The 16,887-nt window shown below is 38.9% G+C and overlaps 2 protein-coding genes across 2 annotated transcripts; both read left to right on the forward strand.

The window, feature by feature from the left end:
* The first annotated feature begins 4,461 nt into the window (after positions 1 to 4,461).
* Positions 4,462 to 5,843, forward strand: HBE1 (hemoglobin subunit epsilon 1). Its single transcript, XM_062198180.1, has 3 exons — positions 4,462 to 4,553; positions 4,675 to 4,897; positions 5,715 to 5,843. Exons 1-3 carry the CDS (start codon positions 4,462 to 4,464, stop codon positions 5,841 to 5,843), a joined length of 444 nt encoding a protein of 147 aa, XP_062054164.1.
* Positions 5,844 to 14,442: 8,599 nt separating this feature from the next.
* Positions 14,443 to 15,829, forward strand: LOC133764507 (hemoglobin subunit gamma). The gene is made up of 3 exons (XM_062198181.1): positions 14,443 to 14,534; positions 14,659 to 14,881; positions 15,701 to 15,829. The coding sequence occupies exons 1-3, from the start codon at positions 14,443 to 14,445 to the stop codon at positions 15,827 to 15,829; spliced, it is 444 nt and encodes a 147-aa protein (XP_062054165.1).
* The last annotated feature ends 1,058 nt before the right edge of the window (positions 15,830 to 16,887 follow it).

Raw genomic sequence — 16,887 nt, forward strand, 5'->3', positions numbered from 1 at the left:
TAGAAAGGCGGAGGGACACACAGGCGCACACACACACAGAGAATCAGAGAGAGCTACCTGCTTGTTCACTCCCAAATGCCCCCCAACAACCCAGGATAGGTTAGGCAGAAGCCAGGAGCCCAGACTCAATCTGGATCTCCCACAGGTGTGGCAGGGACCCCCATACCTGAGTTTTACTTGCTGCCTCTTAGGAAGCTAGAATGGGGAGCAGAGCCAGGACCCAAAGCTCAAGCCTGCTGATTTAGAATACGGGCATCTCAGGCAGCATCACAACTGGTGACTTCAAAAGTTGCCCCTAATTTCAACTTCTAATTTCCAAACTTTATCCTTCAGAAAAGTGTGACATGAACTGAATGATTCTGCCTTTCCACTCCTTCTTCCCAGTAAATTTAATTTGCATTTACAGATCTATGGCTATGCTTTAGGGCCATTGTCCACAAGGTCCAAACAAAGTCTGTGAACTAAGCTACTAAGAGATAAATCAGTCTGAGAATGAGACCTAATTTTTACTCAAATTCATCTACAACCTTTGTAAGAGATGAGGCAGACGCCTGATGTGTTCACAGCAGCAGCATTATATGTCCACTAGTAGTGGTTTAGTCTCACTCTTTGCAGCTACACCAGAAAATATTCTTAAGATTTATGAAAGCAGCCACCAGAAATTCTCGTTTTTTGGTACCAAAGTCATTGCCAGCTAAGGCAAAACATAAGAGAAACTTCTGATACCGTCTATTTTTTGTTATAAGAATACAAATTTGGACACATAATGGAAACAGAAAAGCATAGCCTCACTGATCAGCATTTTTCCCCTTTGGTAATTTATAGGTCCTGTTGATCATTTTTCTACCTCAAAATTTAAAATAAAGTCATTCATTCATGATAAACAGCAACAACTGAAATAATTTTTATTCTCAGATAGCAGAATGAAAAACATGAAGTGAAGGGCCTCTTTAATGTACCAACAATTTAATTTATAGAAATACCCATAATAAGAGCACCTAAAAATAGAATACTTGACTCCTTGGATTAAATTAGATAGCAAGACTTAAGAAAATGTCATATTTTTCCCTGTTGGAAGGAAGCATCTTATTAGCTAATTTTATTAGCTTTTTGCTATTGTGCATTCTGAGAGGCAACATTGACTACTCAAGCAATTGAGTTCCTGTCAACCCTAAGGGAGACCTAGGCTGAGTTCTCAGCTCCTGGCTATTGAAGGAATTTGTGGGGTGAATCAGCACTTAGACTCTCTCTCTCTCTCTCTCTCTCTCTGTGTGTGTGTTTGTGTGGTATGCATGCGTCCTTCTCTATCTTCCTCTGAAATAATACATTTTGAAAAACCATTCGAGTTACATTTAGCTTGAACCATTAAACATCTAGACAATAATGAGCAGTTTAAGCCTATCTGATTTCAGAATCAAAATCCGTAATCCTTGTACTAAGCCACAGACCTGTTGTCTTTCAATTCAATTCCATAACCTTCCTTGAAACCTTTCCCACAACTTGAAGCAACAAAGAAGCATGGAATGGGCCAGGTCCCTGAATACAAGTCAGGTCAGCTCTCACAAGCCATGCTTAAAGGAAGAGAATCTGGTCCTGCAATTGGGTCTGGAGAAGGAAGAGGAGGATAGACCCTGTTTTTAGAAGCCTGGCATTGACACTGAATTGGAAGGAGGATGCCTGTGCATGTTTCAGGTAGAGGCCTCATCAGGTTCTTGGCCTTGAGAAGTCTGAGTCTTACTCTCTGGGGTTTGACAATATCTGATCTTCACATCCAAGTCCTGTAGGAAGGGGCCACCACCTCACACTGTAGATCTGAAGAAATTTTGCCTTGGAAACACAGACCTCAGTCTTTATAAATTAGGAAGCTCTTATGAACCCAAGTGCTGTCTTCCCTGAGTGCTGTCTTCCCTTCTTAGCCTGCTGCTTTTTGTCTGTTCATGGATTTTTACTCCTTCACTAAATATCTTCTCTGTTCACATAGAATCCTGTTTTCCTGGGCTGTATGCTCCAGACCAAGAGCCTTAAATTGGAGTCCACAGACACTAAAGGGAAAAGTGAATCTTTATGGGGAAAATATATATCTTTATTTTCACTAAAGTTTAGTTAAAATTTAGCATTTTGTTACATTTTGAATATAGTCTAAAAACTAATGTAACATCAACAGTAATAATTGCCAACTTGTAGATAGAAATCACAGTTCATATTACATGGTAGTTGTGATAGATCTGTTTAAATTTTAATCTATTTTCTATTTATTTTGTAGACACAGAGAGGGAGAGAATAGGAAAGAGAAAGAGAGAGAGAGGAAGAGAGGATATTGAGGAATTCAATCTGGGTCTCCCATGTTGGTAGCAGAGAACCAAGTACTAGAGCCACCACCACCAGATGTGCCCCTCCACCCCAGGTTTGCATTAACCGGAAGCTGGAATTGACAACAAAGCTAAGACTTGAAACTAGGAAATTTGATATTAGATGTGGGTATCCCAATCAATCATCAACTTGTCATCATTTGACATCAACTATGTCAAATGCTTCCTGTTCAGATATCTTGAAGTAATATTTGTCTCAATACTTGGATATTACCCTCATTGTGAAACCACCACTAGATCCAATGCATTCATAATGAAGTATATGTAACACTACATCACGTACTTGATATTTCATGTTTGGTTATTTTATCTCAATACATTTTATCCTTAGCAATATTACATATATTAATTCATGCATTAGCACATTATTTAGTGTTTCCATTCTACCTATTTAGTCCATGATATAGAAGAAGAGTAGGAATTTCTGACTTTATCTATCTTCTTCACTAAAAGCAAGAAAGGGAGGTAGAGATTCAATAATCTGGAATAATACTAGTTTGAGGGGAGTCATTTAATCTGATGAAGCTTCTACTATTAGAGTAGAAAGGAAGATAAAAGTAGTCCCATGTGCTAGAAATGTTTGCATTATACCTTTAGGAAGTAATCATAAGTACTAGGGTAGGGTTATAAACTACAGAAGAGTTCTGGGTAAACTTAGAACATTGAGATACAAGGCACTGGACTAGGGAGACAAAAGCCATAGTGCAAAACAAAAAGGACCCGGAAGCACCCATGTCACCAGAATGCAAGAAACTATAGGAAAAGAAATTTCCATGTATAGCAAGGGCAAAGGAAGAACTAGAAGAAAGAAAGGATAGAAACATACGGGGAATTAGCCAGACACAGGAACTAGTTAAGGAATACTAGATAATAATTATGTAGTGGAATGCTTCTGGAATTAAAAAGGCTGGAATTTCTGCAGTTCTGCTTCCATTATTTCCCTGATCATCAACTTTTTCCTTTTGACAATTATATAACTTCTGTGACCTTATTTCTTCATTCCATTCCCGTGGATAATGCCAATTGTATGACTCAGTACAGAGCAGTGAAATAACAAAGGGAATATCTTTCATGAACATCAATAATTCACTAATACATATAAATGTAGATTTACAGTTTTGTCTCCAACATGCAAAGAATTAGCCAGTCATCACATCAGGGGGCTTCAAAAACAAAGGCACTTAGAAGAATTTGAACCTCTACCCTGGTGACTACAGCACACGCTTGACAAATCAATTAATTTATTCTTCAGTTTGATTATAAATCCTGGGTTTAAATAATTTTAGTCTCATCTGCCTCATGGATTAAAGTATAAGTAAAGCAGACAAGCAATAAAAGAGAGTCCAGGGAAATATCCCTGGAGTGCTCTCTGTAAGCACAGGAGACAACCTTGCTGTCTGTCCTGTCTAGGAAATCACTCCTAGACTGTGCTTTGGAATTGAGTCTTAGTCCTACTGCAGATCCCTTGTCACTCTCTTCAGCTTCCAGGAGTAACCATGCATGGCCTCTGTCTCATGGAAAAACTAAGATCTCAAAGGTGTTTGCAGTTCACTCAAGGAAACTCAAGTGGATGATGTTCTGCCTCAACCACTTTCATTTTTTTTTTTTGTGCTGTGTTGCTTTGTTTTCCTTGACCACCTTCTTTTTATCACCAACCTTGACCCAAATATGAAACTACTTTAGCTCTAACACTTTCCAGTCTTGAGCTTAGCTGCTCTCTATGAATCTTTCTTGAAAAAGAGGAATGGAAATGATGGATGCCATCTTGGAAGATTACATAGAAAAAGAAGAGAGTGAAACATGATAATGTATGACAAATTGTGTTCTGCTTGGAGGAGGAACCAACAGAGTAGGGTTGTCTCACGATCTGAAAGCCATTATCACAAACTCAGTGAGCCACCACTGACCATCTGGTGGCCTGGCTCCACCCATGAAGGACACATTCCAGTCTTGACCAATGACTTCAAAGTATGAAAGAAAACAAGGGGCCAGAGCGTCAGCAGTGGGGAATAAAAGGCCAAGCCTTCAAGCAGCAGCACAAAGCTGCTTCTGACACATTTGTGATCACCAGCAAGCTCCCAGACCTGACACCATGGTGCATTTTACTCCTGAGGAAAAGTGCATTATCAGTAAGCAGTGGGGCCAGGTGAACATCGATGAGACTGGAGGTGAAGCTTTGGGCAGGTAAGTATTGGTTCTCAATACCTGGGAGAGAAAGGCAAATATGACCTTAGTAGATTGACCAGGAAATTGTTCAAGGTTTTTGTATCTCTGATTTTCTATTTGCTGTTGTCCCATCACATAGGCTCCTCGTTGTCTACCCCTGGACCCAAAGATTCTTTGACAGCTTTGGCAACTTGTCCTCTTCCTCTGCCATCATGGGAAACCCCAAGGTCAAGGCACATGGCAAGAAGGTGCTGACCTCCTTCGGAGACGCCATCAAGAACATGGACAACCTTAAGGGCGCCTTTGCTAAGCTGAGTGAGCTGCACTGTGACAAACTGCATGTGGATCCTGAGAACTTCAGAGTGAGTTCAGGAGATGCTCATGAGCTCTTTCTGGTTTTATAGCTTAGCACAATAATGGGACATAAGACTATGATGGGAGAGATCAACAAAGATCTCAGAAGTCATAGATATGTTTTGTTGTTAGAAAGAGATCCCCAATGGTCATCAATAAGACCAATTTAATTCAGAAATAGTAATGGTAAAACGCTATTAACAGTCTAATTTTTCAGAAAATGATGTGTTTTTTCTGAGATTAATGTTATTGAATTGTAGCTTTGTTCAATGAAAAATAGAATTTGTCTTTTAGTAGATGAAGGCCTAACTCAAGGAAGGAGAAATGCAATGTCTTACATTATATATTTTCTGATGAATGAAACTTACGAATTGATGGGGGACAGAATTTAGTGGCGGATCTTCTTGAAAAAAAATACAACAAATTTTCTAAAAAATATTAAATTGTCTCTCAGTATTGTGACCAAATATATGCTTGTTCCTGCTTTGGTTGGAGACTTTAAACTCCAAGATCCCTTGCAACACTTGCATTCTATGTTTACTGAAACTAAACAATTATTAAATGAGAAAGGAAAAAAAAAGAAAATAAACATGGTGAAATGTGGAGGGAGGATAAGATGTAGGTAGTCAGAATGTTGAATGGAAGTCTCATAAAAATGAAACTGAATCCATTCTTGTCTTGGTTTAAGGATAGGCACAATCCTTGGAGTAATTTGAGGTCAGAGTTTTCAGGGAATGTAGGTACATAGTCATTTTTTTCTCTGTAAATTCTTTTGGGAACTTCTACTCAATATGCCTAGGTATCATTTTGTCTTTTACCTAACAGCTCCTGGGAAACGTGCTGGTGATCGTTCTGGCCACTCATTTTGGCAAAGAATTCACTCCGGAAGTGCAGGCTGCTTGGCAGAAGCTCGTGTCTGGTGTCGCCATTGCTCTGGCCCACAAGTATCACTGATCTCTCTTCCCAGTTTCTTTAGTGCCCCTATTCATCCCCAGTATCCTCCTTCTGTACCTGGGGACTAGGCTCAGCCTTGATGGCACAGTTTCTGTTTAATAAAATACATTCTATTCATTAATCAAAAATTGATGTCTCATCTTCTTCATATTTTACTCATGTGTTTAAAAAAAAACCACACACGTTGTTTATGGATTGAGAGCAGAGAGAGACATAGGAAGAAATAAGATTCTTTGAGTAGTACATTAGGATTTATCAAATAAAGAGAGGTGTTATTGGAGGGTGCTGGAGAATCAGGGAGGACACCAAGATGGGCAAGAAGTTCTCTTGGGTGGGGGAAAGGCTTCATTAAGTGGGCTGAGGGTGGCAAAAACGTACGGCAGAGGGAAGGGAATGAGGGACCAAGTAGTATCTGAGAAATCAGATTTATGGTGAATGTTGTTTCACTCCAAAGAAAGATTTGTAGTGATCAAAAGTCTAGACTGGTGCTACTATTTTAATGTACTTGAACATACACATTGAAGAAATTAGCTTGATTTATCTCTTGAGAAATTGGTTTGAATATAAAGAAATGAGTTAAAGTATGAGTTGGAAATTTCCAGAAAAAAAAAAAAATGTTTTCATGAACAAACTGCAGTTTGTTCTTTCCTGAAGGGTTCTGTTGTCTCAATGGGATGCCAAGACTAAGACACATTACATCATTGTGCATTACCTTCTGATTGAATGCTGTAAAATAAAGCTTGTTTAAACAGAAATGAAAAATTTTCTGGGAGAGATAAAGATTTCATGTAGAAAATAAAATACTAGCAAATGTACCTGGTCCTAAATCAGCAAGGTAAAACTTGGTGTCATGGTTGGAACTGGAATTCTGGAAGTAGAGGGGAGTATTAGGAAAGATTAGATAGTGCTGAGCTTTGACTATAAAAATAATATCTACAACTATGCTATTAGCAACAATGAGTTATAAATATTCTTAGGATACTAAGTGACTCCATGGATAAGATTTTGGGGGAAATAATCTTCTTATGCATGCTGGATGAATTCAAATTTTCAGAGACTAGACATGACTGATTATTCATAAGGACAGATATAATGATTTAAACCTGAGGGGGGCAGTGAGATCTATGAAAGTGAAGGATGTGCAATGTTGAGGGAGGAAGCTGATTGACGGAGGTGAGTGAGAAGGAAGGAGGAGCTGGACAATGACTGACAGGTCCCAGACTGGCTGAATGTAACAGGAGGAGTCCAGGCACTGGCCTGGAGACCCTCCTATAGGAGTGTGATTAAATGATTCACTCTTGAGGGAGTGCTGGTTTGCTCAGAGAATTTTGACATTCAGGTCCTGAGTCCACCTCTCAAATCCGGAGAGTTTACAAGTTAGAATGCCGTATCTTCACAAATGAAACTTTCTCAGATATTCATTGCCCCCACACATTGATCAGAATTTGTCCTATGAATTATTTTTCTCTTTTATGAATATATTAATTGTAAAATTATAATAAAACAAGTAACAAAGTGTATGTCAGTATACTTAAACAATAACAACAACAAAATAAATTTGAAGGCATTCTATCTACCATTCTCATGAATTCCTTAAAATTTAGTTAATTGAATAATAGTGTCTAACAGTATTAGAAAAAGATTACTTAATTTTGATAGAAACCAGATATTTTGTGAATATTGTTGCTATTCACGGAGAAAAAATGCAAAAAACACAAAATGAAAGTTTTCTTCTTTCTCTTTAACATTTTAGGAATCATAGTTTTCAGAGTGAGTTAATCAATATTCCATGTGACTTTTTGAACTATTGGTGTTTGTTGAAGTGGAAACAAGAATGACTATTTTCTAACAGCAAAGGCATTTTCTTTTCGAAGATATATTAATTTATTTATTCACTTATTAGCAATGGAGGGAAGGAAGGAGAGAGGGAAGGAGAGAGAGAAATAGAATCGGAGGGAAGAAGAGAGAGAGAAAGAATCTTCCATCTGTTGGTTCATTTCCCAAATGCCTCCAACAGCCAAATGTAAACATTTTAACAATATTTAAAACTGATGGTGAGGGACTCAGAGGAAAAAGATAAGTGTAGCCAGAATTAGGAAATGAGCAGTTTCAAAGAAAAGGCAGCTGTGTATAGAATGATTGATTGGAACTGAGATTTTAAAATGATTTGATTGTGGGATACTGAGGTCAGGTTGTCATCATAGGAGGTCTTAATGACGAATCTAAGAAATTTGAAAGGTATTGGCTAGGTTTTCCACCTGTACATTAAAGGATATTTTCACTAGATATAAAATTATAAGTTGGCAATATATTTTTATGAAAGATAAAAATGTCTTTCCATTGTTCTATGTTTTCTTCCTTGAGTTTCAGCAGTTTGACTATGATGTGCATTGGATCGTTTTTCTCTTCTGTTTAAACCTTGCTTAAAGTTTCCAATCCTGGATATGTGGGAGTATTTATGAGATTTTCAAAGATTTTACTCAATATTTATTGGGTTTCCTTCTGTCCTCCTTTACTCCAGGCTCCTTTATAATCTGTTCAGTTTTTTTTTTTTTCATTCTATCTGTGCTTCAATTTGAGTATTTCAATTGAGTATTTCCTATTGCTCTTTGAGTCTGCTAATCTTTTTTATGTCATTTCTGTCTGCTATTAGCTAATGTACTGAATTCTTCATCTCAAATATTACAATTTTCAGCACAGGAGTTTTATTCGATTTTCTTAAACACTCCAATTCTATGAAAATATTCTGTTTACTCATTCTCTACCTTTTAAATTTATTTTTAATAATTATCTACTTTCTATGTTTAGGTTTTATTTTTATGTTTGTTTTTCATTTGAAAGGCACAGGGACAGAAAAAGAGACAGAGGCAGAGATAGACCGAGAGAGAGAGAGAGAGAGAGAGAGAGAGAGAGAGAGATCTTTCTGCTAGTTCACTACTCAAATTTCTGCAGTAGCCATAATAGTACCAACCTAAAGCCAGGAACTAGGGCTCAATCTAGATCTCTTATGCCGCCTTCCAGGGTGCATGTTAACTGAAAGGTGTAATAGAAAACACAGTTAGGACTTGAACCAAGCACTCTGATAGGAGATGTGGGCATCCCAAATGGTGTCATAACCACTGTATCAAACACTCGCCTCATCATTAAAAAAGTTTTTGATTAACATATTAAACGTACATATTTACGTTCAAATATTTATTTGTGTATTTGAAAGTCAGAGCAACAGAGAGAGAGAGACAGAGAGACAGAGACACAGAGAGAGAAATCTTCTATAGGCTGACTCACTCCCCAAATGGCAGATATGGCCAGGACACTGTCAGGCCAAAGCCAGGAGCCAATAACTCCATCCAGGTCATTCATGTGGGTGGCAGAAGTTCAAGTACTTTGGAAATCTTCAGATGCTTCTCCAAATACATTAGCATGCAGCTGGATCTGAAGTGGAACAGCCAGGACTCGAACCAGTGCTCCAATATGGGATGCCAGTATTGCAAGCAGTGTCTTAAATTGCTGCACCACAACACTGGCCCCAATAATTGTATATTCTAATGATGTACAATGCAGTATTCAACACAAGTGTTCAGCATAAACTGATCAAATAGGTAATTAGCCTTTCCTTTTTTGAATATTTATTTTATTTATTTGAAAGACAGAGAGGACAAGACAAAGAGAGGTCTTTCATCTGCTGGTTCAGTTCCCAAACGGCCACAACAGCTGGGTCTGGGCCAGGCCCAAGCCAGAAACAGGAGCTTCTTCTGGGTCTTCCATGAGGGTAGTGGGGTGGAAGCACTTGGATGTCTGCTGCTTTCCCAGCCACATTAGCAGAGAACTAGATAGAAGTGGACACGAACCGGCTCCCATGTGGGATGCTGATGATGCAGGCAGTGGTCTTACCTGCTACCCCACAACACCAGCTTTATCTCTTCTTTGTGTTTGGAGCCTGTGAGGTCCTCTCTTTCAGTTCTTCACAGAATATATAATGGTACTAGGAACTATAATAGCCCTATTTTCCTATGAAACACTAGAATTTATTTCTTTGGTCTAACTGTTTTGGTATCTGTTATTCTATCTCCCTCTATCCTGCTCCCCATACCTTCTCTATCTTCTAGTAATCATTATGCTAAGGCCAATTTTTTGAAACTTCCATATATGAGACAGAACACATAGTAGTTGTCTTTCTGTGTCTGGTTTACTTCACTTAACATAAAGAGTTCCAGTTCCATTCATTTTGCTCCAAATGTCAAAATTTCATTCTTTTTATGACTGAATAATATTTCATTGTATGCACATCACATTTTACTTTTTATTAATATAATGAAAACAGACTTAATGTAGCTCATAGATACAACTCTAATAATATAATGATACTTCCCTTCCTCCCTCCCTCTCCTTTTCTTTCTTCTTTTAATTATTGATATAACATATTTGTAACTTACATTAACTTTGACATTATAGTCAAAGGCTTAATGTTCCATTAAGTAAAGAATTAGATAAGGCCATTGTTCACCAGGCATATAATCAAGAACAATAAACAATAATCAAAAGAAATTATGTCAATTTTGCTCATATACATTAATTTTTTAAAAAGATTTATTTATTTATTCGAAAGTCAGAGTAACACAGAGAGAAAAGGAGAGTCAGAGAGAGAGAGAGCGGTTTTCCATCCGATGGTTCACTCCCCAATTGCTGCAACAACCGGAGCTGTGCTGATCCAAAGCCAGGAGCCAGGAGCTTCTTCCGGGTCTGCTACGTAGGTGCAGGGCCCAAGGACTTGGGCCACCTTCTACTGCTTTTCCAGGCCATAGCAGACAGCTGGATTGGAAGTGGAACAGCTGGGTCTTGAACCGGCACCCATATGGGATGCCGGCACTTCAGGCCCGGGTGTTAATCTACTGTGCCACAGAACCAGCCCCATGTACATTAAATTTTAAAATAATCATAGGTCATTTAAACTACAGTAGTAAATCATTCTTTTTTTAAAATTATTTATTTATTTATTTAGTTATTTTGACAGGCAAAGTGGACAGTGAGAGAGAGAGAGTCAGAGAGAAAGGTCTTCCTTTTGCCGTTGGTTCACCCTCCAATGGCTGCCGCGGCCGGCGCACCGCGCTGATCCGAAGGCAGGAGCCAGGTGCTTCTCCTGGTCTCCCATGGGGTGCAGGGCCCAAGCACTTGGGCCATCCTCCACTGCACTCCCTGGCCACAGCAGAGAGCTGGCCTGGAAAAGGAGCAACCGGGACAGATTCTGGCGCCCCCACAGGAACTAGAACCCCAGGGTGCCGGCGCCGCAGGCAGAGGATTAGCCTATTGAGCCGGCGGTGCCAGCAGTAGTAAATCATTCTTAAACATTTTTGTACAGATTCTTTTTTTTTTACATGACATTTTCTTTCTCTATCAATGGACACCTAGATCGACTCCATATTTTGGCTGTTGTGAACAGCCAAATGAACATGACAGGGCAGGTATTTTTAGGATATACTGTTTTATTCCATTGGATATATATTCAGAAGAGAGATGCTGGATCATATATGGTTGATCTATTTTTAGTTTTTTGAGAAAACTAAATTCTATACCCCATGATGACTGCCCTAATTTCCATTGTGAATGACTTCTTAATTTTATGTTAAATCTCTATACTACAGATAAATGAACAATGATTATTGTAGTTTTGGGTTATCAGTGGCCTCTTTGAGTTCAGTATGATCCTAAACAGAGTAAACAGGGGTTATTCATGCCACTAATGTTTTTAAGCAATAATAAATGAGATAAAGGTGAATATTTAATCAATCAATTTTTTCCTCTCTTGTCCCCAACTATTATTTTGGCTCTGCTAGAAGGTGTCAAGGATGGTGACTATGGAGCTATAGACAGGTAACACACTCTTCGTCCCTAAGAGGGGGTAGATCTAAATCTAGATAGTACTTGCCCAACATAACATAATTGAGAATAAATTTTTAATTCACACACACACAACTCAGAGACAGGCGTAAATGATACACGAAAGTGTAAGTAATTCATGTCAATGTATAGGCAATAAATTTTCTGAACAAAATAGTGTTGCGACAACCAGAATATTCTGGCAACAGTAATTTAACCAGGAATACAGAGAGCTTAGAGATTATGCCATTACAAAGATTAAAATCTTGTAATGGCATCTCACTCCCACCAGCGGAACACAGGTTCCATCTCTTTAGACCTGTGCCTCTTCTGAGACAATGACTTGCTGTTCTCCTCTTCCCTGGCTCACCATTTATCTCTTTGGCATTCCAAGAGTTGCTTTTCTATTGCTTCAGAGCTTTGAATTTGCTATTCCATCTTCTAAGTTCTCTTTCCTAATATCTTCCCATGACAGATTCCTGTTTGTCAGTCTGAAGCAGCTCAAGTACCTCCTCTTTGGGAAAAGCTCTTTCTGACACAAACATGCTTCACTCTTACCAAGTCCAGATATGAATTTTCTTTTTAGAAAACAGTGATATCTGAAATTATTTTGTTAATCATTTACTTATTCATTTTCTGTATCTTCTGCCCCTAGATTTTAAACCCTCAGAGGAAAATTTATTTCCTTGATCAGTTGTCTTAAAATCAAAGTTTCTAGAACAATTATAACACAATTATTCATGTTATTATGTGAATGTTTAATAGTACATGGGATGGCATTTATGAAAAAACAACTTTATAGGTGAGGTCTTAGGTATATCATAGTAATGACATGGGGAAAATGGAAGGGTAAAACATCTATGCACAAGGAGAAATTTGGAAAATTACCTCAAAAAGATAGTGGGGGGGATTTTCTTGTTAGCGATGACTCTGGAATCACTGGGTTTCTAGAAAGATAGGGAAGTTGCTTGCAAATGTGAGGGATCATAGATATCCCTGAGTCTGAGAGGGAGTGATTAAAACACCCTCATTTGTTAAGACTTTTGGAGTCTTAGATACTAGCCTCTGAGTCATCCTCCAAGGTCGAGTTCTATAAACTGACCACAATGGGACTGTTAATGTGGTCAAAGTGCTTTCTTTATAAATCTACTTCACAGGCTTTATTTCTTAAAGAGACTGCAATCTGAATTCCTCTATATCAATAGAAATGTTCTCTACTCACCCTTAGCTTGAGAAAAGTCATAAATTATTTTGGTTATAACTGGAAAATTACTGACATCTTGAACAAATCTGATCTTCCTAGTTTTTTAATCATTATCAACAGTGAACAGATAAAGGTTATATGTGGCATCAAGAAAACTAGAAGGATTTTATCTATATTATTTTAATTTCTATTGATCTGATGTATAATTTCATAACCTATATTTTTATATGATCATTGGGACTTGCCACAGGGACAAATAATAATCAAGCCAGACTTCCAAAACTTCAAATATTATGACATACCAAAGCATGAAACCATGAACTGTTTTCAGAGACAATAAAATAAAATAGCATAAATTTAAAAAAAGGATTTTTCCTGCCTTATTCAAAGTGTGACATGTCAGAAACAGAAGTCAATTAAAGATAAAAGTGTCTAAAAGCTTAATTATGTCCCAGTGGTGACAGTACATGAATGATGAGTCAGTGGAAATAGCCCCTGCCTTTTGAGTTATTTCAAACACACATAAGAAGAAGAGAAGGAGGTGCTCCCTGATGGTTTGTCTTAAAATAAAAATTGCTGAAAATTTGCCTTGGCATTTATCAGAGATAATTTACTAAGAGCCACACTGAGCACAGAAGAGCTACACCAATACTCTGGGTCTGAAGTCAGCATACACACTTATCCAGTGGGAAATACACATTGTCTGGTGCCTACAGAGCAAGACATTGATGTGGATGAAAATATTTTTTGCTCATGCAGTGCAGACATGCTTATTTCAAACAGATACATGTAAGTAGAAAATAAAGCAAGAATTCAATTCTGTATTATGCTACTTAATACTAACATATTTCTACATTGATAGTTGTGCTTTATGAGAATTGTTTTCCCTACACAGTTGTGAATTAGGAATATCATGGCCTAAAGCCACAAAGGATGTATTCACAATCAGTATAGGACTTCTCCCTTGGCCATTCCTAACTGAATGAGATTTATACTTGTCTCATCAGAAATCTTGGATCTGTGCCCAAAATTATCTGAACACTTTTCACATGTTTGCGTATGCTTTAGCTATAATCTACAGGCATCTATGGTGCTAGTGACTAAAATATAGGAAATATTGGCAGAAAAAAAAAAAGAGTCCTAGACTATTTAATGCTGAGGAGACAAGGAAAAATAGCTTAATAAAGAAATAAATGAGCGAACTCTTGGAAAAATTGAATTGAAATGGGACAGGACTAACAAAACTTTACCCCTTGAGGGGGCCTCTCTGCCACTATCTCAGTACAGAGTCTGTGTGGAGCCTTCCCTGCCTAATCCTCACCCCTGCACTGACCAGCCTTGCCTCGACCAATAGTCTTGACACAAAAACACTGACCAATAGCCTCAGAGAACGAGGTGAAACAAGGGGCCAGATGTCCAGTGAGGAAGAATAAAAGGACGAGCCTTAGAGCAGTTTCACATATTTGCTTCTGAGACATCTGAGGCTACCAGCAAGCTCAGAGAGCTCCTAGACCAGACATCATGGTTCATTTCACGGCTGAGGAAAAGGCTGCTATCACAAGCACCTGGAAACTGGTGGACGTAGAAGATGCCGGAGCAGAAGCCCTTGGAAGGTAGGCCGCGGGGTCCAGGACAAGGGAGAGAAGGAATGAAACTGAGCCTGGCAGGACTCCAGGCCCTTTCTCAGGACTTGTGAAGCTCTCTGATATTCCCACCACTGTTGTTCTGTCTCTATAGGCTCCTGGTCGTCTATCCTTGGACCCAGAGATTCTTCGATAGCTTTGGAAACCTGTCCTCTTCCTCTGCCATCATGGGAAACCCCAAGGTGAAGGCCCATGGCAAGAAGGTGTTGACTGCCTTTGGAGATGCTATAAAGAGTGTGGATGATCTCAAAAACACATTTGCCCACCTGAGTGAGCTGCACTGTGACAGGCTGCATGTGGATCCCGAGAACTTCAAAGTGAGTCCAAGACAATCTCAAGCCCTCTTGCATTTAGCCATGGGGCAAGATAGACAATTAAGCATTGACCTTCTGTAGCATAGGAGATATTTGGTTGGGAGTTAGAAAGCTCTAGAGGACTGAACTAAGACTAAGTGGTAATGCATTAGGGTCTAAACAATACTTTCAGGAGTGTAGAGAGATTTGTCTATACTCAAGTGTATTTTAGAAGAGGCTTCTGTAGAGATGAGGAAACAGACTTTTGTTAATTTGACTTTTGCAGAAAGAACTCCGTCATTTCTCCCCCAACTCACTTTCCTTAAAAAAGTTTAAAACCCTGATGAAGGCAGAAAAGGAGTGATAATGGGAAAGATAAATGAGGCAGCCATAAGGCAGAGACTGATGTGATCTTGTATAGAGTGCCATGCATATTCCTCTAATGGCTAATACTTGTTTAAAATGCTGATAATGCCCCCTTTCTAACTAAATTCTGCAGTTCCAGATGAGAGACTGTGTGTCTCTAGGGGAGAGAAATAATTGGAACATTTGGTCTGAAGTGGTTTTGGAAAGATATCTGTGAGGTGTTACTTATTCCCCTCAGCCCACAAATGGGGAGTTGTGTTAGATGACAGAAATGTTTAAATTATGATCAATGATTAGTTTGGAAAAGGGGCCAAACCACTTACATGTAACAACCAGGGGGAAAAAAAAGATCAGACTTGGAGGTAAATTAACAAAGGCTTGGTTTTGAGGAGTATTCAGTGTCCAGATAGCGGGAGGCTAGCCTGAACTCTGTATTAACTATGTGTTTGTATCTGTCTTCTCTTTTCAACTCCACAGCTCCTAGGAAATGTGCTAGTAATTGTCTTGGCAAAGTATTTTGGCAAGGAATTCACTCCCCAGGTCCAGAGTGCCTGGCAGAAATTGGTGGCTGGAGTGGCCACTGCCCTGGCCCACAAGTATCACTGAACCCCTTCTCTGTAGGACAGAGCTTCCAGGAAGAAGCTTTGTCCCTCAAATAATAATGAAAATAATAAAACTATTCTAAGAAATTATTTGTGACTGTCTTGAGTTTATTTTCCTTGTACTTTTAAATATATGATCCTCAAGGGATTTATTTTTTTTATTGTTGAGGGATGTGTGTGTGTATGTGTGCCTGTGTACTATGTGTGTATGCTCTTCATTTACTTTTGCTTGAGCGGTGGATTTCTGATAAGAAAACAAAAGAACAAGGCAACAAAAGGGCATACATGTGAGAATTCTGCAAGTGAAACAGAAGGAGTGGGGGATTTCAGGTGAGAAGGAAGTGCTTTATGGGACAAGAATTCAGAACGGGACAGTGTAGAGGAGGGGTTGAAGACTTCAGGGAAGGCCTCAGGGGCTGACTTGAGGCAGAGTAGTGATGGGACTCAATGGAAGGAAGAAATTACAGACCTTAGTAGGTCTAAGTATAGGCAAGGGTTCTAATTTCAGTCTATTTGGTGCAACACATTTCCCACACGCACCATACTTTCCACAACCTTTGTGGGGCTAGATAGGAGGTTGGAGATCTTGAAGAACACAGCAGCCTCAAATAGCTCATCCTGAAGAGATTTATGCTTTAAGTGTTGAGGCTTGCCTAGGGTAGTTAATTTAATCCCATGCTCCCTGGGCAGACAATGCCCAAGGGTACACATAGGCTACAGTACTTCAAGGAAAAAGTATCATTGTGAGTAGCTAGAGGGAATGAGTATCTTTGTGGGGGAAATAAACCATCAGATGGTTAGAAATAAGAATGCACGTGACATGTGATCAATGGAGCAGCACTGGGAGGTCAGAGGGAAACAGGAGGGATTTGTATTGATTAGTTGGCAGTGAAGGTGTTGTACGACTAAAAGTTAATCCATGTTTATAGGCAGGTGTACAATACAATGAACATGGCATTAGGAAGATTAGCCTGGCTGTGGGTGCTAATCATGCTAATGTTAGGTGACCAATCATTGCTTTCCTTGCCTTGGAATTAACTCTCATCTCAATCTTCATTTATA

This window comes from Lepus europaeus, chromosome 7, assembly GCF_033115175.1.
Source record: "Lepus europaeus isolate LE1 chromosome 7, mLepTim1.pri, whole genome shotgun sequence".
Classification (NCBI taxonomy): Eukaryota; Metazoa; Chordata; class Mammalia; order Lagomorpha; family Leporidae; genus Lepus; species Lepus europaeus.

Excerpts from the sequence above, each read along its gene's own strand:
- HBE1 (XM_062198180.1), top strand. The coding sequence starts at position 4,462 with ATGGTGCATTTTACTCCTGAGGAAAAGTGCATTATCAGTAAGCAGTGG. Across the intron at positions 4,554-4,674 it reads GGAGGTGAAGCTTTGGGCAG|GCTCCTCGTTGTCTACCCCT; the intron begins GTAAGTATTGGT and ends CCCATCACATAG. Across the intron at positions 4,898-5,714 it reads TGGATCCTGAGAACTTCAGA|CTCCTGGGAAACGTGCTGGT; the intron begins GTGAGTTCAGGA and ends TTTACCTAACAG.
- LOC133764507 (XM_062198181.1), top strand. The coding sequence starts at position 14,443 with ATGGTTCATTTCACGGCTGAGGAAAAGGCTGCTATCACAAGCACCTGG. Across the intron at positions 14,535-14,658 it reads GGAGCAGAAGCCCTTGGAAG|GCTCCTGGTCGTCTATCCTT; the intron begins GTAGGCCGCGGG and ends CTGTCTCTATAG. Across the intron at positions 14,882-15,700 it reads TGGATCCCGAGAACTTCAAA|CTCCTAGGAAATGTGCTAGT; the intron begins GTGAGTCCAAGA and ends TCAACTCCACAG.